We start from the raw sequence: 22,624 nt of genomic DNA, 5'->3' as shown, positions 1-22,624 counted from the left end.
TTTTTTTTAAAAAAATAAGGTATTACCCAAAAATCTCTAAATATTACTTTTTTTCACAAAGTATGTATGTACCTACTTACTTGCAATTATTAAAATAAATTTTCGAAATATTGATAAGGTAGGTAATAGGTATCTACTTATAACAATTTTTACACTAGGCTATTTTTGAAAAAATTTCATTGACATCAGAGCTCAAAAATTACCACAAATCAAGAAATGTCTCAGCAAATGATAATTCTAGGATAATGTCACGAAAGTGTCACATAAGTGTCAAAACCTAGTCAAAGACCCATGGTCGTTTCACTACATTAATTTAATCAATTCGGTGTCCTTGAAAATTGTCAATAATACGTCAAATTAGTGCCAAATTTGTGTCATGAAATCATGACACAAACTTGACGCATATTTGACTGTTTATTGACAGCGTCAAATCTTTGTCAAACCTGAAACTGGAAAGTAGGCGGAGCCACCTCTATTCTGATTGGTTGAAATTCTGTGACAGAGAATTGACGATGTTGTGGCGGTCAGTTGACAGTAAAATAACACGAAATGTTCGGCGGGTACGGAATTGGAAAGATTTCCCGCAAACTCTCTTCCTGAGTTTTTTTGCTTACTGGCGATTTCTGATTTGAAAGTCGCGTATTGGATTTCATACCATAGACACGATTTACGTGAAATTTGGCTTAGAATGCCTGGTGTGATTCGTCCTGAAGATACTTCGATCAATGTCACTATGGCCATGGAGACTGTCAATCTGTCTTTGCCTTACGCTTTCGAATATTTTTGGAGTCGTTTAAATGAAGACGAACAAATATCAGTTGCTGTTAGAATTCTGCCTCGCTCGCGGTCGAGCTATTGTCAAAAACTCATGCTCTCAACGATGTCCTCCTTTCAACGACTTCAGGTGTTCAACCAAATTCCAGTCGAATTAATGACGAATTTCTCCGTCATTCGTTATTCCGGCGAACACTGTATGCTAGAATATGTTTTTCTAGTTTGGACCGTCGTAAAAGATTGGATTACAGAGCAGCAATTTGTTCAATTTCTAGAAAACGTACTGAGCCATGAGCTGTGGTATTCTGAAAAGTACATGATTATGTTGAACAGGATTTGGGATACAGCTTCGGATCATCTTAAGAGACACATTGTCGAAAACTGTACTAGTATTTTATTCGCTTCTTTCATGCAGTGTCATAAGTATTCACCGAGTGGTTACAAATTTTTCATGAAATTTTTGCCATTGGTTAATGAACCTACTAGAAAAGAATTGTATCTTGCTCTAAACGTGCGTGACATTTATTCGAAGTGCGACATCGGTATCCTGAATTTATGTTTGCCTGGAAAAGCCGATCAATTGCAACTTAAGAATCGGATTATGGAGTCCCTCGATATGGTGGCCCATTGCGCCCTATTATTGAACCATCAGGAATTCGATGAAGCAGTCGCCAAAGTGAAGTTTTTCTCTCGGAATGATCATGACGCTCGCGAATTATTCAAGAAAGCACTAGAGTCAGGCTACATTTATGACATTTCATTCATTCTAGAATATGAATCATGGAATAAATTATGTAATTTCATCGACACAGTTCATACAAACGATTTTTCCGCCATCTCAAGGCTAAAGAAACACATGGTTTCCTCTCTTTCCGCTTATGATGTTGATTGTTGGGACAAGAAAGAAAACGTTGGCGCATTAGCTCAAATAACCGAACAAGTTTTCTCGACCGAAGAATTGAAACTTTTTAAACAAACATTGTTGAAAAATTTCCAGAAAATGATCTCGTCGCAAACATCATGGCGTGACTTCGAAGGAAAATGCTACAATACTGTTGTATCGTGGTGTTCAGGTGATGAAAACCAGATTGCAGTTGATTTCAAGAGTATTGTTCCTATTGATGCATTTTTCGACGAAATTTTCCGTACTATTTGCTCTGCACCCAATAACGATCCTGGAAAGTTACTCAACGAGCTGGATGCGTTTTTAAAATATGTTTGCGTTAGTGATGAAGAAGTTGAGATGGTAAAAATACGTAAATATATCGAACGTGATGGGTATTGGATTCGTCAAGTTGAGCAATTTTTTATGAGGGAAACTCAACGTACGATTTTAAACTGGTTGCTCAGTGTTAAAAATTGAAAAATACCTGTTCAAATTTCTGTTCAGTGGATGGGAAGCAGCAAAGAAAATGTAATCGATTTAGTTGATCTTGAATGATTTTTTTTTTTTTTTTGAGAATTTTGTTTCAGAGATAGGTACTTTGATTTTTTTTGTTTGCGTAGTTATTGGCACGTTTTATTTTATTGGTTTTTTTAATGTAAGTTACTGTTCTTTTACGTTTTTTTTTGTTCAAATAAATTTATTGCTTTATTTGTACGAGCGACATTCTTTGCTTGAAATCCATGTTGTGTTACGTGTTGAAAATGTCACCAAATTTAGTATGTAACACAATATTCAATCCAAAATATTGGAATAGTTGAAGAAAGATGGTGATCATTGGTAGTGGCTTAGTTACCTACACTAATTGTGTAGACATTTTTTTTCTCGATTTTTCAAGTACTTCAACATGAAGTCGTTGGTTTTTACGAGGGAAAAAAAACACTTGAAATTTCGGGTCTCAACATATAAGGTTGAGTTTGTGCCAAAGACCTCACTTTTGAAAAAAAAAAAGTCAATAAAATGAATGTTTTGTAAAAAGTTCAATTCATTCATTAGAATTGTTTTAAATTACTATTAGTCCGGCATATGACAATAGGAGTAATTGCTCCCCCCCGCCGATCCTCCGGGACAACTTTTTTCTTAAAGGGGACATCCTAAGGAACATTTTAAAGCAAAGTTGCCAAAAAAAAGTTGGCCTTACTTACAAAATGGGGCCATTTTGATTGACAGGTCAGCCGAAATCGCAGATTTTGCGTTTTAACATAGGACTTGCACGAACTTTTTCAAACTTTACAAAAGTAGATCGAAAGATAATGCAAAAATTTATCACCTGTCAAAATTTCAAGTGCTAAAGTGCGTTTTTCGATTTTTGGTGAATTTTTGAAAATCAAATTTAGGACAAAAATAAGGGAAAAAATCAAAATTTCACCAAATTGGCCAAGAAAGCTGAAATTTGGGATACACCCTATTTTCGACATGCCAAATCGATTGGAAACGGTTTCAACCCGTTTTGAGCAGTTCTGGAGCCTCCAGCAAATTTTTGAAACTCGACATTCCCACAAAATTTCATCAAGTTGGAGTTGTAAAGCTAAAATTTATTCTAAAAACTAATTTCAATACGCTACGAAGTACTGCAGGTGAATTTCAAGTCGTTTTGGATCCTCCAGCGACTTTTTGAAAATTCCCAAAGCCTCCAGCAGATGTTTGAAACTTTAAATTTTCACAAAATTTCATCAAATAGAGATGTACAGCTGAAATTTTCTGTACACTACAATTTTAAGACCCTCTGAAAACGACTTCGGGTGGATTTCAAGTCATTTTAGAGCCTCCAACGACTTTTTTGAACATTACTGGAGCTTCCAGTAGATTTTTGAAATTGGAAATTTCCCCAAAATTTTTTCAAACCAAGATGGACAGTCGAAATTCATTCTGCAAACTAATTTCAATACGCTACGAAGTTGACTGCTGGTGAATTTCAAGTCGTTTTGGAGCCTCCAACAACTTTTTGAAAGGTTGTATGACGTTTTTTTGGAAAATTTAAATTTCATAAAAGTAGTTGGAAGCTTTAAAACCATTTGAAACCACCACGTAGTCTGCGAAGTAAAATTCAGCGTGCCAACTCCATTTGATAAATTGATGTTGGGGAAATTTCAAGTTTCAAAAATCTACTGGAGGCTTCAGTAATTTTCAAAAAAGTCGCTGGAGGCCCTAAAATGACTTGAACTCACCTGAAGTCGTCTCCAGAGGGTGTTAAAATTGGAGTGTAGAGTAAATTTCAGCTTTCCATCTCCATTTGATGAAATTTTGTGAAAATATAAAGTTTCAAAAATCTGCTGGAGGCTCCAGTAATTTTCAGAAAAAGTCGCTGGAGGCCCTAAAATTACTTGAACTCGCCTGAAGTCGTCTTCAGAGGGTGTTAAAATTGGAGTGTACAGAAAATTTCAGATTTCCATCTCCATTTGATGAAATTTTGTGAAAATTTAAAGTTTCAAACATCTGCTGGAGGCTTTGGGAATTTTCAAAAAGTCGCTGGAGGATCCAAAACGACTTGAAATTCACCTGCAGTACTTCGTAGCGTATTGAAATTAGTTTTTAGAATAAATTTTAGCTTTACAACTCCAACTTGATGAAATTTTGTGGGAATGTCGAGTTTCAAAAATTTGCTGGAGGCTCCAGAACTGCTCAAAACGGGTTGAAACCGTTTCCAATCGATTTGGCATGTCGAAAATAGGGTGTATCCCAAATTTCAGCTTTCTTGGTCAATTTGGTGAAATTTTGATTTTTTCCCTTATTTTTGTCCTAAATTTGATTTTCAAAAATTCACCAAAAATCGAAAAACGCACTTTAGCACTTGAAATTTTGACAGGTGATAAATTTTTGCATTATATTTCGATCTACTTTTGTAAAGTTTGAAAAAGTTCGTGCAAGTCCTATGTTAAAACGCAAAATCTGCGATTTCGGCTGACCTGTCAATCAAAATGGCCGCCATTTTGTAAGGCCAACTTTTTTTTTGGCAACTTTGCTTTAAAATGTTCCTTAGGATGTCCCCTTTAAGAAAAAAGTTGTCCCGGACGATCGGCGGGGGGGGGTGGAATTACTCCTATTGTCATATGCCGGACTATATGTTTTTTAGTAAAATTCCAATCCTGTGCACTTTGCAAGCAGTGTTTTGCCAGTTCCTCTACCTTTCGTTTACATTGAGCTCCTCATAATCGAAAAAAATCAATAAAATAAAATACTTGGAAAAAAATGTGGTAAAAATTGTTTAGAAGTTGCCAATTTCTGCGTCGAAATTCTTCCAAATAGATACCTTCCTTTACTGGACAAATTTCTCGAAATCGCCCAAGCGATGTCAGCCTTCTCTTGTGCAGAGCTTCCAAGATCGAAAAGAAAAATCAAACAGAAGAAAGTTGACAACATTTTTTCAATTTCTTGTCAGAGTTCTTCAAAAAAACTCCTTTTTTTTGAACAAATTTCTTTTCTACGCTCGTAAACACAACCTTATAGTATAGCTCACTTACCCAATAGTACGTACCTACCTACCTATAGTACCTACAAACATCGTAAGTTTAAAATAATGAATAGATTTTTGTGGAAATTCTCATTTCAGATATTCTATCGAATTTCACCTCGTAAACTGAGCCATGGCCGCCATGGGAAACGTCGTTGAAGATTTGGATTTGGATTATTCGCCAGAAAAACCATTCGTTTTCTACGCATCGGTGCCAACGTTGCAAAGTATAGCTAGCCACGAGGTCGCTTTACTATTATGGAATCATTACCTTAGTCGTCTTGAAAGCGAAAAAGTACAGAAAAAATTCAACTTCAAAAGCTTGTGGTTCGCATCTAATTTAACTGGCGGCGAAGGCTGCGTATCTGATTGTGAATCAGATAAATTGGCGGAATCGTTGAAAATGCCAAGCTGTATCGAAGCAATGTTAACACACTCCCTGAAAAGAATTCGTTGTGAAATGGATACGTGGTTACGTCATTTTGAAACGGTAATTTTCTGCGATCGTTTTACTACACGCAATCGCCTATGGAGGCTGAATCCAAATCACTGCGTTTGGCAACAAAATAATGAAATTGATTACAAAAGAAGTGTTTCAAAGATGATACTATCGGACGAAGGAAAATTAGAAGCAGAGCAAAAATTTGTGATTATGTGCTTTTACGGTATGGCTGATGAATTGAAAACGTTTCCTGTGACCTCACTTTCGGGATATTTTTTGGATTACAATTATTTCAACTTCGAAATCTCGTATTGGTTTTCTTACCTTGGAAACCAGTTGCGCACGTTGAAGCCTGAATTATCAGCTGAGCTCCAGTACGATGAAGATGCCTCGATCGATGTAACCATGGCTGTGTGGTGTTCCAAGCAGGATATTCCGTATGCTTTCGAGTATTTTTGGAGCCGTTTGAGTGAAGGCGAACAAGTATCTCTTGCTTCTAGAATTCTGCCTATTCGGACGTGGAAATTTCAGGAAATCATGTTATCGACTATGTCTTCCTTTCAACAATTTCAACTAATCGACCAAATTCCTATCGAATTGATGACGAATTTGGTCGTCAAATGTGATTTACCGGAGAATGCGTTAATAGTTTGGACCCACGTGAAAGATCGAATCACAGAGCTGCAATTTGTAACATTTTTAAAAAACGTATTGAAAAGCGTAATCTTTTATAGAATGTTTTCTGAAGAATGTTTGATTATGCTGAATAATGTTTGGGATACAGCTTCGGATCGCCTTAGAAAACATTTCGCCGAAAACGAAGCTCCCTTCATGTTCCAATCATTCGCCAATTGTTTCCAGTATTCGTCTACTGGTCTTACATTAGTCCTAAAAATTTTGTCAATGGTAAACGAACATAGCAGAAAAGAAATGATTCTCCATCAAGATAAATATACTTTCGCTGTACGTGTCGACGACTTCGGCGCCTTCTCCAGTATTCTCGAGTTATGTTTACTCGAAGAATCAGATCGATTGCAGTTTAAAAATTTGATTATTGAATCGCCCGAGATGGTAGAACATTTCGTGGAATTCTTAAACCATTTAGGATTTGGTACATTTGCCGACAGAGTCGACAGAGTGGCGTTTTACTCACCGAATGTTGATGTAACTCGAAAATTCATCAACAAGTTACTAAAGTCTGACGAATTTGATGCGGGAAGTGTCATTGTGAATGGAGAAAAATGGAATGAATTTGGTAATTTTATCGACGCAGTTTTTCCAAACGATCTGTCCACCGCACGTGAAATAAAGAAACAGCTGATTTTGTCGAAGATGCCATGGGTGGCTGATTTGATATAGAATTGTTTTCGATAGGTAGTTACGTATAATGATTCATTTTGGCATAATTTGGTATTATATATTTACATGCGTAGGTATTCTATATTTTATATTTTTTTCAGTGCTGTTCTATCTGATATGATTTTAACCGTACCTAGGTATATTTTTATTTCAGCGCTATTTTATTTTTTAGTTTACTTAGGTACCTATTGTTTAAAATTTATAATACTTGAGTATTTTTTCACGAAATCATTCTTACGTGTGAACTAATTAATTATATATTTCGTAAGCTTTTCTTCATATTATTATAGATAGGTTGGTAAAGGTACCTATTCTTTGTATTACATTATTAATAAAAGTTCTGTTGTATTGTCCCGCGATGATTAGTACGTATCTGCCTATATTTCATTTCGATTTACCAGCATAGATTTATGCGTAATATTCATCTAAACAACTCCCCTTTTTTTGGGGGAAAGAACTTCCTCCAGTTTCCTAATTTTGTTAAGCCCCTCCCGAGTTTAAAGTTTCCCAAGTTGGAAAAAAATGAAACAACAGGATTTTTTAATGCATGATCGCTCTGTGTCCGAATCGCTCTATAAATAATACGAGAACTCTCCTCTACCCTCTCCTTCCAACGATGTTGGTTTTTATTTGGGTAGTCCATCAATGTGAAAAATACTTACGTAAAAAAAAACCAAATGAAATTGTTTAAAAGTTTTCGAATTCTGCTTGGGAATGCTCCCAAATGATTTCTTTTTTTATGAAATCCCTCCTCCGGGTCTCCTAGCAATATTGTCCCTTTATACTGGGCCTCTTCTCAAGACAGACTTTTTAAAAATTTGACATTTAAATGTTGAAAAATTTCGAATAATTTTGTAACAAAAATTGAAAATGTTCAATAAAAAATACTTGGTCGTTTTTTTCTCAATTTTGAGGATTCCTATGGCAACTTTTTTTTAGGATCTACGGTTTATTTTGCTACAAATATTTCTTTTCGGCCTTGTTTTGCGAAATTGTTTTTTTGAGAAAAATGACCAAAGATGGATTTTTAATGAGGTAGGTATACCTAAATGGAATTATGGAGTGTCCGAAAATAGGCATTTTGATATTTAGTAGGTATAGGTATTATTTTTTAATATTTATGTAAATTGATCGGAAGTTCGAAATTAAGTTGAAAACGTTATTCGATTTTTTCATTTTTGAAAATATATTATCATTTCATTATTTCATTAAGGGAGAATAAACGATCAGTTAACTAAAATCGAAAGAGGATCCCAAAATACATATACCACAACTACTACAATCCAAAAGTACCTATTATCTTCTTTCACAATTATTATTCCGACATGAAATCAAATTTATTATTCTATTCTTTTTTTTAAAACTCTGTTTTTCACGTTTTTTTTTCTTCTTCTTCAAACCTGATGTTATTTTGATGTTGTTTTGTTGTACATTACCTACTTACGTGTTACAAACTTATGCTTCGATTTCAAACTTAAGCTGAAATATTTCAGCACATTCTTTAACTATTCAGCATTTCAGCTCTGTTCGTTTTCATTCATGATACAACCGTCCCTCGCGTTTTCAATTTTTTTCAACTTTGGGGACTTTTCTTTCTTGAAAGAGTGAGTTATGTATTTGCTGGAAATTAGAACTGTGTTGTATCTAAGCCTCAGAATGTCAGGAACATGGCTGTGTTCAGTTTTTTTGTTTGACTCCTACAACAAATTTTGTTTGAATGAATTCGAACTTCGAAGTAATTATGATGTAGCTAGTAGCTAACTGCTAAATGAGGTTAATTTTCATTTTTAAAATTCACAGGTAGGCAACCAGCCATAATAACGTTTTTTGTTGGTCTCTTCGCGCCTCGAGTATACTAATTCAACTAGTAACTATCTAATACGTATCTACAGTAGAATTTTGGCAACAAATTTCCTGAACACCCTGTATGCAGCGCAGACTGCAACAGCGGCGCGGCGACTGTCGTTATCAGTTAGCGAGTTAGATTTGAAGTTCTGAGAACTGAGAACGAGAACCTTTTGTGTTGGCTCAGTTGGCTGTAGAAATGTTTCTAATTTTCGCTTTCCGCAGTCCCCATGTGTAACATGTGTTGACTATAGACAGTAAAGCAGTGTTGGCGTCCCGTAACAGTAACTGTAACGAAAAACGAAAATAACGAAATTTTTTTCGTTACAGGTAACGGAACTGTAACGAAAACGTTATTTTGATCATGTGATGTTGTGTAACTGAAACGTAACATAACGATATTTTTCTTGATGTAACGTAACGAAAAACGAAAAAATTCTGTTACCTTTTTTGTTATTTTTTTAGTTACAATATTTTCAAGTTGAGTCAAAAAATGAGATTTTTTACCTTCCAAGCTTGACTTTTTCAAAAATTCCCTTTTTAATAAACGTAATTGTATCATGATTATATCCGTAACGAAAAAATGTAACGGTATTTTTTTCGTTACACTGGTATTTAAACCTTTTGGTTCCGTTATTTTAGCCATTTCTGTTACAATTTTTCGTTACAAATGCATTTTTCTTTGAAAATATCATCAATTCTACGTTGAAAAAACGTTTCTGTAACGAAAAAATCGTAACGGAAATAACGAAAAGAACGTAACGAAAAAGTTCAAGTACCGGTGTAACGAAAAATACCGTTACAGCATTTTTTTCGTTACAAGTACTGTAACGAAAAAACGTAACGAAAAAAATGCTAATTTTGTAACGTAACGAAATAACGGAACGAAAAAAAATATCGTTACGCACAACACTGCAGTAAAGGGAAGACTTCGCACTATCGTTATAAAAATGTACATTTTCCGTGCGCAAGGTTTTCGTAATTGCGAAGTTGCATGCGCGAGCGCCCTCTATAATTCACAGCGCGAGAAATGTACAAACTACGTAGATTCAAGAGCATCGCTATAGAATCGCGAAGTTACATGCGCGGCGCCCTCTACAAATTCTTCAAAACCTGGCGTCCGAAACGCGACTGGTTTTGATTTAGTCCCGCTTTGAGTGCGAAGTCTTCCCTTTACTGTCTATAGTGTTGACAAATTCGTGCTCTTAACTAATTGTGAAGAAGATGTTGTTAGTATTTCAAGTACAATTATATTGAGATATCAACCAGTTGGAAAGATCGAGATCAGATAGCTAGACTTTTTATCGGGTGAGTGTAAAAATTGAAAAATAGTTACTTATATTGCAAAACATTTTCTCACGAGTGTGGGTTTGGATATTTATCTAGGTACATATGTAGTTACGTAGTTATTTTTTTTCACACTTGTAGGTAGGCATTTTTTAGCCAACCAACCCTCGTCTGAGCCAATTAGATGATCACTTTAAGTGAAATTATCATCTGATGGATCTTGATCGAGGCTATTTCAACTCCCTATAAGTACTAATGTGGATACAATATATCGGATTTTTGAGTTTGAGAGTGAGTTTTTTCATTTATTTGAGTTTCTGTATCGTCCTGATCCATTGACTTGATAATTCGACGTATAAAATCAGCTCGAAAATAATTGATGAAATTCTATTCTATTCTTGTATATTGAGGTGAACTTGGCTACAGATAATTACTCGAAACATCAAAGTTTATAAAGTAAATACCCGTATCACAAAATTTGCATGATGAATAGATACTCTCGAATTTATTTCAGTAAAATCTTGTTGAAATCATAGCATATAGTATGTAATATTGTCTGATGAAGGAGAACGGAGCAATAAAATGATCCCTGAACGTGATCACAAATCACAATTCTTAGCTTTCTAAAAGATTGATTATTATGGTCACTTTTTCTGATCATATCATTTCACCCACTCTAAATCCCCTCAAATACAACGACAAATATACAGCCTAAATGCCAAAATTTGAGCAAATTTCGTTGAAATTCCTCCAACCAAGATGGTCTTATAAATCCGAAAGGAAAAATATATTTTGTAGTAGACGTAAAGTAAGTATACCCAATGCATGTGGGGATGCACATATGAAGCAGGGATTCAGGAAGCATGCTAAGTGCCCTAAACCTGTTTTCGAGATATTCGCGTTTAAAGGGCGGTAACCGTGATTGTGACGTCATATTGGTGTGTGGCTATGAACACCAAGGCACATAGCATACTTTCACCTATTTTTCGCCAACCTATGAAAAAATTAGCCAGATTTTCGATTTTTTAAACTGAACAATTCACGTATAGAAAAATACCCTTTTTTGCATTTTTAGGTATTTGAGGTAAGGAAAATGCAATTTACTCGAAATTTTGATCGAGGACATAGGTATTTGAGGTAAGGAAAATGATCTACGTAAAAAACTCTACAAGATGGAGGTTGTTTGAAAGTTTGCCGCGCCATAGAAAAAAACTTATAAAAGCTCAAAGTTGAAAGACTCTTGAAAAAATATGGTTTTTTTGTATTTTTTCGTAGTTAAATACAATTTACTCGAAATTTTGATCGAGGACATAGGTATTTGAGGTAAGGAAAATGATCTACGTAAAAAACTCTACAAGATGGAGTTGGTTTGAAAGTTTGTCGCGCCACAGAAAAAAACTTATAAAAGCTCAAAGTTGAAAGGCTCTTGAAAAAATGTGGTTTTTTCGTGTTGTTTTGTAGTTAAATACAATTTACTAGAAATTTTGATCGAGGACATAGGTATTTGAGGTGAGGGAGTTGGTTTTAATTTTAAAAGCTCGAAATTCGACAATACAAAAAAAACATGAAAACCAGTATGTCCTCGATCAAAATTTCAAGTACATATGTAAATTGTAATTAACTACAAAAAAAACATGAAAAAACCATATTTTTTCAAGAGTTTTGCAACTTTGAGCTTTTATAAGTTTTTTTCTATGGCGCGGCAAACTTTCAAACAACCTCCATCTTGTTCAGAATTTAAGGTAGATCATTTTCCTTACCTCAAATACTTGTGTCCTCGATCAAAATTTCGAGTAAATTGCATTTAACTACAAAAAAACACGAAAAAATAATATTTTATTAAGAGTTTCACAACTTTGAGCTTTTATATTTTGTTTTCTATCGTGCGGAAAACTTTCAAACCAACTCCATCTTGTAGAGTTTTTTACGTAGATCATTTTCCTCACCTCAAATACCTATGTCCTCGATCAAAATTTCGAGTAAATTGCATTTAACTACAAAAAAATTCGAAAAAATAATATTTTTTTAAAAGTTTTACTACTTTGAGCTTTTATATTTTTTTTTCTATTGCGCGGAAAACTTTCAAACCAACTCCATCTTGTAGAGTTTTTTATGTAGATCATTTTCCTCACCTCAAATACCTATGTCCTCGATCAAAATTTCGAGTAATTTCCGTATTAACAAATAGAAGCAGGTTCAACTCAACAGAAAACAATTATTCGATAGGCTGGCTCAAACGGCACTTAGCATACTTCCTTACGTTTTCAGGTATGGCACTTACAGAGTGCGCTATCTTTCGGCCTGATTTTAAAGTACTAAAAGTAGGTATTGGGTATCGTAAGTAGGTAAAAAGGTGCTGATTTTGATGTAGAACATCGTAGCGGTCTTAACTCAATTTTCATTTTCAGGGCACTTAGCATGCTTCCTGAATCCCTGCTTCATATATAGTTAATGTCGAGGAAAATGGACTTCAGTGACTTCACAAAACAAAATCGATTTTGTGTGTGGTCTGACGGTCTGACTCCAAATCCCTCGACTGTGGAAATCGTTATAAACTTAATAAGTAAGTCTGGTTTCTTCGTGGTTCTGGTCTGGGGAATATCAGGATGATAAATGAGTAGCACGAGTAGTGACGATGTACATACGTGTTTATTATTATTATTTTATTTTTGGATTAAACTTGATTTTCGTGAAATTTTGATCACATCTATCCACACTACAGCTATAGCCTGTGTACTTCATAATGTATGTGTACGTACTTCTACCTATCTAATAGCTCCATCCTGTTGTATACCACAAATGCTAAATAATAACTAAGTGGATTTTCTGCGGAAATTCTTGTTCCAGGTATTCTACCGAATTTTATCTCGTAAATTGAATCTAAGCTGAATCTTCGAGAAAATGGAAGTTCCCTTTGGAAATTTGGACATCGATGATTCATCAGAAAACCTGTTCGTCTTCCACGAATCCGTATCAACATTGCAGAATATAGCCAGCAATACGGTGGCTCTGCAATTATGGCACCATTACCTCAATCGTGCAAAATGCAGAAAAATACAAGACAAAACGAACGACCTTTTCCGAACGGTTTTTAATCTGGATGCAGACTACGAAAAGGAAACCAAAAAATTGGCAGAACTATTGAAAACACCTCGACGTATCGAAGAAATGTTGAAAGAATCTTTGGAAAAAATTTGTGACGAAACTAAACAGTGGATACATCATTTCAATATAAAGATCTTCAGGAAAGGAATATCCAGATACCACGTCCGTAATTTTGATCCGAATCACATCGTTTGGCGGCCAAATGGTGAGATTGATTACAAAAAAAGCGTTTCGAAGATGTTGGCCGAAGGAAAATTAAACACGGAGCAAAAGTTCATTTTGATGTGTTCCTATGGTATGGCTACTGAATTGGAAAATTTTCCGACGAACTCTCTCCCAGAGTTTTTTTGCTTACTGGGGATTACTCATTTGAAAATCGCGTATTGGATTTCTCACCATAAACACGATTTGCGTGAGATGTGGCTTAGAATGCCTGATATGATTCGTCCCGAAGATACGTCGGTCAACGTCACTATGGCGATGGCGATGGCGAATTCCAGTCTGGATTCTGTCGATCGAACTTTGCCGTATGCTTTCGAGTATTTTTGGAATCGTTTGAGTGAAGAGGAGCAGTTAGCGGTTGCTCTTAGAATCCTGCCTCGCTTGGGGTCGAGAGAAATTCGTAAAATTATACTATCGACGATGCCCTCCTTTCAACAACGTCAGCTAATCGACCAAATTCCTATCGAATTAATGAAGAAGTTTTCCGTCTTAGATTATTCCGCCAAACACTGTATGCCAGAAAATGTGTTTATAGTTTGGACCCTAGTGAAAGATCGAATCACAGAGCAGCAATTTGTAGAATTCCTACGAAAGGTACTGAGATATGAGATGCGTTCTGAAAAGTACATGATTATGTTGAACAGCGTTTGGGATACAGCTTCGGATCGCCTTAAGAGACACATTGTCGAAAACCGTCCCGACATTATATTTCTTTCTTTCATGAACTGCATGGTACCGTATCCGCCGAGTAGTTACAGATTGTTCATGAAATTTGTGCCACTGTTGAATGAACATACTAGAAAAACATTGTTTCTCAGCAGTGAGTCTGTGTGGGGTGAGTATGATATGATTGTTTCGAAATGCGACATCGATATATTAAATTTATGTTTGCCTGAAGAAGCAGATCAGTTGCAACTTAAGAATCGGATTATGGAGTCCCGCGATTTGGAAGTTTATTGCAACCGATTATTTAGAGATAGGAAATTCGATGAAGCAATCGCCAGAGTGACATTTTTCTCGCAGAATGCTCATGACGCTCGCGAATTCTTCAAGAAGGTGCTAGTGCCAGACCGAAATTTTGACGACTCGTTCATTATGGAGTATGAATCATGGAATAAATTGAGTAATTTTATCGACACCGTTTTTACAGACGATTTTTTGACCATCTCAAAGCTAAAGAAACAGCTAGTTTTCTCTCTTTCCCCTCGTGCTCTTGATTGTTGGGACAAGAAAGAAAACTTCAGCGTGTTGGTTAAAATAACCGAACAAGTTTTTTCGGCCGAAGAAATGAAAACTTTTAAGCGAACATTGTTGAAAAGTTTCCAGGAAACGATCTTGTCTCAAAGATCTTGGCGAGACTTCAAAGGAAAATGTTACAATACATTTATATCCTGGTGCTCTGAAGATGAAAGCCGGATTATTGATCTGAAGGATGTTTTTCCGGTTGATGCATTTTTCGACGACAAGTTTCGTACTATCTGCTCTTCACCCAATGCCGATCCTAAACATTTGCTGAACCGGCTGAATGCGTTTTTAAAATATGTTTGCGTCAGTAATGAAGAAGTTGAGCTGGTGAAAATACGTAAATATTTCGAACGAGATCGGTATTGGATTCGTCAAGTTGAGCAAATTTTTGGTGAAATTAAACGACGCACGATTTTAAACTGGTTTCTCAGTGTTAAAAAATAAAATATACCTATATTCAAATTTTTGTTCGGTAAGTTGGTAGCAGTAAAGAAGATCTAGCTAGTCGGTGTTATTTTCAATGCATTTTTTGTGTTTTTTTCGTATCAGATATACTTACTTACTTAGGTAATATTTTATTTTTTTCCGCATAATTATTTATTCGTAAGCATGGTATACATTTTATCATTTCTTTTTTTGTAAGTAACTGTTCTGCTTCAGTTTTTTTCCTTCTAATAAATCGTACCTATATCTAATATTGTTTCGTAGTACATGCTTCAATCTTCGCTTGAAAGTTGAAATTCATGTTGTGTTACGTGTTGTTTTGAAGACTTGAAGATGCCACCAAATTTAAATGTTGGAATAGTTGAAGAAAGATTATGATCATTCGGATGGTCAATTTGTTATTTGCGAAGAGTTTTTTTTTAATTTTTCAAGTATTTCTCCATGATATTGTTGGTTTTTACGAGAAAAAAAAATCACTTGAAATTTTAGCCTCTTAACTCTAAGAGTACAAGTTGGATTATTTTGTGCCAAAAGCCTCTCCTACACACTGGTTCAGATTGAAATTTAGCGCACCAAAAATCAAAACTTCGATATTGTAAACTTCTAGATGTGTAATAAGGGGTAATTTGAGGCGCTGAGTTCATTTTTGACGTTATTTTTTACCCTAGCCCCAAAATGGGCCCTCAAAGGGGGGTGCTGAGTGGTAAATTTTTGAATTTTTTGAAATTCGTTTTTAACATCATTTTTTACCCTAGCCCCAAAATTGGCCCTCAAAGGGGTATGCTCAATTGTGAATTTTTGAATTTTTCGAGTGGGGTGTCAAAATTTACATATTTTTGCCTTCCAAATTCGTTTTTAGCATTTTTCTTTCGCTTAGCCTCAAAATGAGCCCTCAAAGGGAGATGATGAGAGGTACATTTTTGAATTTTTTGAGTGGGGTGTCAAAAATATTAAAATTTTTTGATGATTTAGGCTGTATTATGTAAAATCTAAAATGTGTAAAAAGAGCCAAAGGCGGAAGAAGGCGGAAAAAGTGTATGCATAGTCTTAAACCTAATACTTGGGCCCTCTAAATGCCAATGAGTTTTTTTTGGTATCTCTTGGACGGAAATAGTTTGACACTAAAATATCAGTAGAAAAAATTCAAAAAATGTACTTTCTATTTTGCAAAATCGAAGCACCCATCAAACGAAAATGAAAAAACACATACACCATGCGAAACTAGAGAAACTCAGCTTTAAAATGATATATTGGGTTATTGCTTTTGCGTATGATGACTGGAAAAGACATGCATTTTAAAAACACCCTCAAGTAACCACTATTTTTATCATGTGTGTAGTGACATCTTGTCTCATAGATTAGGCAACAACAGTGCTACTTCGAGTCTCAATACTCTGGATATGTAGGTTCTAGACTATACTTAATACTTTGGCACAATTTTGAATTTTATTTGAGCACTAAATTTTTTTGATTTTTGGCGCGCTAAATTTCAACCTGAACCAATGTGTCCTATAAAGAAAATTTTTTTTTCAAGTATGGGTACTTCGTGTAAGATGATCACTTGATCAGCATCGAGTGGGGTAATGTTTTCTACATTTGAAATGTTTTGCTCACATTTCGTCACTTTTTGGTTACTTTCCCCCCCTTTTTTTTTTTGGAAAAAATTCAGTAGGTACGAGCACTGATTTTTGGTGAATTTTTTGAAAATATAATGATCCAAAAATGCGAGAAAATCATTAATTTATATATCTGGTATTTAGCCTGTTTTGGACTCTTCAAATTGATTAGAAATCGTGTTGAACCATTCTCCTCCGGTAAATTTTTGGCAGCTGAAATTTTCACCAACTTTTAGTTTTTACCAAATGAAGTTAGAAAGTTTAAAATTCACTCTATTACTTTATTTGAACATGTTGAGTCGACTGAAGGCGATTCCAAGGTGTTCTGTAGCCTCCGGCGACTTTTTGGAAATTCCAGTCCCCCCCTCCCTGAAAACAACTCCATGAAATTTGTCCAACTTGACTCTGGCACATGGGTCATTCCACGTCAATTGGACCAAGAAGTGGTAGGGGAGTTCGGCCATTTTTTTGAAATTTTTCCTGTGGAAAGACCTTACGAAGGAATGACCAACGGCGCAAATCGCAGCCCTCTAGCCGATTTTTAAAAGCAGCCAGGGGGTGTCAAAGTTTTCTGTGAACCTAGAATATCATCCATTTCAGCAGTGGATTACTCGATAACCGCGATACCTACCGAAATGGAACAGTTTCGTCAGTTTCCCATAGTTAGGGGTTTTGAAAGGTTTTTTGGTGATATTAAAGCTCTTTAGGTGATATCATAAAAATCAGTGTTGCCACTTTTTTTCGTACAAAAAATTGGCTCGAAAAGTTTCAAAACAATTAAAGTTTTCATATCGTTCCGACTCTCAAAAATTCTGAAAAAAATATATTATGAACAACTTTTCATGCTGAACAACATATTAAAAAGTTGGGATGATAACATGTTGCAAAGTTGTTTTAAAAAATTTAAAGTTTGCAAAAAAATGTGATTTTTTGATTTAAAACATGAAAAAAAAATTTGATAGGTGAAGTTGACCCATTCGACCCCTATATCCCAAGTACCATAGTTATTGAATTGGCAGAAAAGACCGAAAAATTGGTCCCGCTGAATTCTGAAATATTGCTTCGAATATTCTTCGAACCTTCTCCATACCTATCTCTTTTTTGTGCATGTGCCTCACTATAAACCTGCTTAAATACTACAAACAATAAACACATTTTGCAAAAATTCTCATTCCAGATATTCAATCGACCGTCCGCAGTAAACAATGGAAAACGTCGCCATCGAATCCTTGGACCCGGATCATTCACCAGAAAGGCTTTTCATTTTCCACGAATGTATGCCAGCGTTACGAAACATAGTCAGCCACGAACTAGCCCTTAAATTATGGACCGATTACATCAGTCGCCTGAGCACCAGAAAACCACGAAAAGAAATACGCAGCATTTTACACTTGAGCTCCGAAGCATACGCCAACAGTGTACTCGAATTAAAGGAACTGGTAAAATCGTTAAAAACACCTGCCAGTATCGAAGAAATGTTGTTGGATTCTTTGGTACAAATCCGTATCGAAGTAGCGAACTGGATAAATCATCTGGAAATTGAGATCTTTAAGAAAGAGTGGCGAAAATATTGCCCCAGTTATTTCGATCCAAAACTCGTCGTTTGGCATCAAAATGGTGAAATCAATTACAAAAGAAGCGCTATCGAGATGATATACGAGGGAGAGTTGAATGCGGCGCAGAGGTTCATCATAAAGTGCTCGTACGGTATGGGAGAAGAAATAGAAGGCTTTCCTGTATACTTGCTTCCGGGCGATTTCCTTAACGTATCGTTTTTCGACTACGAGATCAGGTATTGGATTCATCGTCTAAATGGCGATAATTGCACAGCGCTGCAACGATTTGCAAGTGCGCTTCGTGGCGGAGATATTCGGATCGAGAGGGTTATGACTAAACTGTGCAGTATCAAGTCGTTACCTTACGCTTTCGAGTACTTTTGGAATCGATTGAACGAAGACGAGCAAATATCAGAAGCTGTTGAAGTCTTGTCCGAGTCGTGTATGTTTCAGAAAATGATTTTATCGTCGATGTCTTTTCATCAACAACGTCAACTGGTCGATAAAATTGGCGTCAAATTGATGAAGAATTTTTGCTACGGTTTGAATATGCCGGAGAATGCGTTTACTATTTGGACCCTGATACGAGATCGAATCACCGAACAGGAATTCGCAGAATTAATCACCGACGTATTTGTCCGGTCGATGTATTCTGAAGATTGTATGATCATGTTGAACAGCGTTTGGGATACAGCTTCGGATCAACTTAGAAGATACGTCGCCGAAAACAATGCTAAGACTATATTCGCATCTTTCTGCTGCGACTCGGAGTATTCACCCAGTTCTTACGGATTTTTCATTAAATTCATGTCGATGGTAAAAAAAGCTACCAGGAAACGATTGTTTCTCAGCGAAGATGCGCTCATGTTAATTGAAAGTGTCGACGATCACAATATCATGACGAATATTTTAAACGTATGCGTTCCCGAAAACGCTGATCTATTAAAGTTCCAGAAAAATGTAATGAAATCATCGGTAATGGAAAAATATTGCGTGGAATTATTGAACGATTCAGAATTCGATAAAGTAATCGACGTAGTGATGTTTTATTCGCCGAGTGTTCGTCTGACTCAAGAACTCGTTCGAAATATACTCCATTCTAATCTTCTACGTAAAGAGATCTTCGTACTCGATCACGAGAAATGGAATAAACTGAGCCAGATTATCGACAAAGCTTTCCCGAACGATTTACAAGCCACTTCTAAACTGAAGAAAGATCTGATTACGTCTTTTTCAGCCGATGCTGTCCATTGCTGGAATCAGAGCGATAAGTTCAACGAACTGGTTAAAGTAACCGAACAAGTTTACTCCTCGGACGATGAGATCAAAGTTTTCAAAAAAACATTATTGAAACATTTTCGAATAATGATCTCATCGAAGCAGTTTTGGCGACGATTTGAAGGCAAATGCTTCAGCACGTTTGTATCCTGGTGTTCGACTGATGAAAATAACAAAGATATCGATTTCAAGAAAATTATTCCAATCGATTCGTTTTTCGACGACAAGTTTGGTAATATTTGCGCTTGGTATGTGCTGAATAGAGAAACGTACGAACCCGAGTATTTGCTCAACGAGCTGGATGAGTTAGTGGGATACTTTTGCGCGAGTAAAGAAGAAGTCAAGATGTTTAAAATACGGAAGTTGAAGAAGTACGATCTGTATTGGTTACGCGAAGTTTGGATGAATTCCGATGATCGAGCATGGATCAAGATTTTATCGTGGTTTTTCGAAAATGATCAAGAACAAGTTGATATGTTCCTGGGCGAAGAGTTGCAGAGACCGAAGCCGTGGATGTCGAAGTTGATGAGATGTTTTCAATAGACGAGGAGTTGTTTGATTTTAGCATTGGATGCTGAATCCGGTTCTTATTTTAAATTTATTATTGTTATTAGCCTACTATTTTTTTTTAGATAGGATTAAGTTGAGTGTTTTTTATTGTGAATGAATATTTTAATATCTTTTTACGATTTCTAAAATTGTTTTCCAAAAATTATTCCTACAAGGAATCTAATTCATTACTCAATGGTACCTAGGTACTTTATTTTAGTATTTGTACTTTGTTTTTAATTTTTAAATTCTCTACAATAAAATACTCCGAAGAATCTATAATTAATTTCATAGATAGACTTCGTACTCAAGTGTTTTCCTACTACTGTTCCTTGTGTTACTTTTAATAAAGTCGTGTTCGTCGCTTAGGTAGGTATTTAGAAATCCAGCCTTCATTGTTTTATATATTCTGTATTCGTTGCATTAACTGAGATCAACTTAGCGATTTGAAAAATTGTCTTCATAATGTGTACTCCTCAAAGTAAATTTCGCCCTAAAGTAGGTTGTTTCGACACGATCCGAATTTCAACCAGGATATAGGCAAAAGAATACAAAAAAGTTCTCTTCTATAAAATCAGGAGCACTGTGAGCCAGTGAATTTTCAGTATTGTCTCTTCAATAAGTCATCGTCTCTGCCTTCTTCAATTTCCAAGATACTATTATTTGCATTTTTAAAATTGATACGTTTCTGAAAAAAAAAAGTTGAAAATTTCACTTTTTTAGATTCCATTGATTCCTTCGGTATGTTTTCTATTTGAAATTGGAATCGGACCTCAAGAAGTCATCGTCGTGCTTTGAATGATTTTTTTTCTCTACCAATTTGTCTCTTTAGGTTTTTTTAATGTAATTTTTAGAATTATAAATTTCAAAAAAATATGTTTTTAGCGATTTGATTTACCTACAAGTTGGAGTAATTTTCAATCTGAAGATGAGGTGAGTAATTACATACTCTTATATCATGTTCAGAATTGTGATGCTCAGAAAATCACTAGATACCTATTCAATCTTCAATGGCGTGGAAAAAAGATAAAGTAAAGCATGTGATTTTTCCATTTTAAGAGCAGTAAAAATACAGACATTCATTTTCCAGAGTTGAAAAATTTTGAAATGATACCTAGGTACTAAACGAATTTGATTGCATTTGCAACGTCTTCGTGAAACTCAAAAATGTTCAAATCAGGAATATTTTATTTAAAACAATTAAAATGAATTGAATACAGATGGGATGAGCGTATAATTGTAGGATTTCAAGTTACAATTTTCGAGAGGAAGAAAATATGAAAAAACACTTATGCAAAGAAAAAGCCTGGCAGAAATATTGAAATATGATTTTGATGTGAGTTGAGGGAGAAGGGTGAATTTGAGGTTTGACCGTTTGAGAACGCTGAATTCCCTTTTGAAGGAAAGTACATACTTTAGCTCGAAACCTTGAAATTTTTCAACTTCGAAAATTATTTGTCTTGCTAAATATGAAAATTCATGTTTTTGAAATTCCTTCGTCTGTTTTTAAAGTTTTTTTTTGTTGAAAAAATTGAATGAAATGTACGAGGGTAAGTTTGAAATTTCTCTAAATTACCTACCTAAATTAATCGAATAGGTAGATATATGAATAATATGTATTTTTATGACGTTTTCACGAATTTTGAAGCAATTTCCGCAAAGCTTTGTTCTAATTGACCGATTATTTTTTAAAAATCGATTCATGTGATTTTCAATAACTACATATAAGATCAATTTAACAATTATTTCTACCGTACTTTATGTACCTATTTTAAAGAAAATTATGTAGTTGAATTTAACCGAACATTGATGAAACATTGCAAAATAGAATTAGAAAAGCTCAATAATATGAGAATAAAAGGAGTTTTAGTAACATTGCGCAAAACTTTGCAAAAATTGTCTAAAACATTATGTTAAATCTTGTTAAAATCACATGAAAACATCTAAAAATAAACTAAACTTGATTTTTCTCGAAATTTTAGTAAAATGTTCAATTACGATGAGTAATGTGATTCAAATACTTTCAGAGTTGCATTAAAATAATATGTTTCGACAGCATTTTCCATTCTATAAAAACCCCCTTTCTGCCGAAATGTAATTTCATCATCATGAAATCATTTGAGTACCGCAATTTTTACTCTTTTTTGTCATGATTTTGATAAATTTTAAGCGTGTAATATTTTCGCAATTACCTAAATATTTTTTTCCTGATTTCAGATGAATTTCCTAGATATATTTTGAAAAACTCTCGGAAGATCGAATACAGCTTTTCGTGAAGAAATAGGTACCTGTACTTTTCGACAATGTACTAATTTTCATGGATAAATTGTGCCCAATGCAAGAAATCGAGTAAGTTAAGTTAGAATTCATTACATAAATACCATCGTACGTAATCTGATATTTAATTGCGTTTGTATTTTTAGATTTACATCCTTATTTTCTCTAATCAAATAACTACTCGTTTATCTACCCACCTTTTAATTATAATTTATTTTTTACATTTATTTT

The 22,624-nt window shown here is 35.0% G+C and overlaps 1 protein-coding gene across 4 annotated transcripts; it reads left to right on the top strand.

Moving 5' to 3' along the window:
• Positions 1 to 9,735: 9,735 nt before the first annotated feature.
• LOC135840151 (uncharacterized) lies at positions 9,736 to 20,388 on the top strand. Of its 4 annotated transcripts, XM_065356524.1 has the most exons (3): positions 9,736 to 10,122; positions 12,510 to 12,664; positions 12,949 to 15,368. In XM_065356524.1, exon 3 carries the CDS (start codon positions 13,003 to 13,005, stop codon positions 15,115 to 15,117), a length of 2,115 nt encoding a protein of 704 aa, XP_065212596.1. In that variant the 5' UTR covers positions 9,736 to 10,122; positions 12,510 to 12,664; positions 12,949 to 13,002; the 3' UTR covers positions 15,118 to 15,368. The 4 variants fall into 4 exon arrangements, with proteins under 4 accessions (XP_065212596.1, XP_065212594.1, XP_065212595.1 ...); XM_065356522.1 differs by lacking the exons at positions 12,510 to 12,664; positions 12,949 to 15,368 and adding an exon at positions 17,911 to 20,388; XM_065356523.1 differs by lacking the exon at positions 12,510 to 12,664.
• Positions 20,389 to 22,624: the final 2,236 nt, after the last annotated feature.

This window comes from Planococcus citri, chromosome 3, assembly GCF_950023065.1.
Source record: "Planococcus citri chromosome 3, ihPlaCitr1.1, whole genome shotgun sequence".
Classification (NCBI taxonomy): domain Eukaryota; kingdom Metazoa; phylum Arthropoda; class Insecta; order Hemiptera; family Pseudococcidae; genus Planococcus; species Planococcus citri.
Note: the sequence above shows the minus strand (reverse complement) of the source record. Positions and strands in the feature narration are given on the sequence as shown.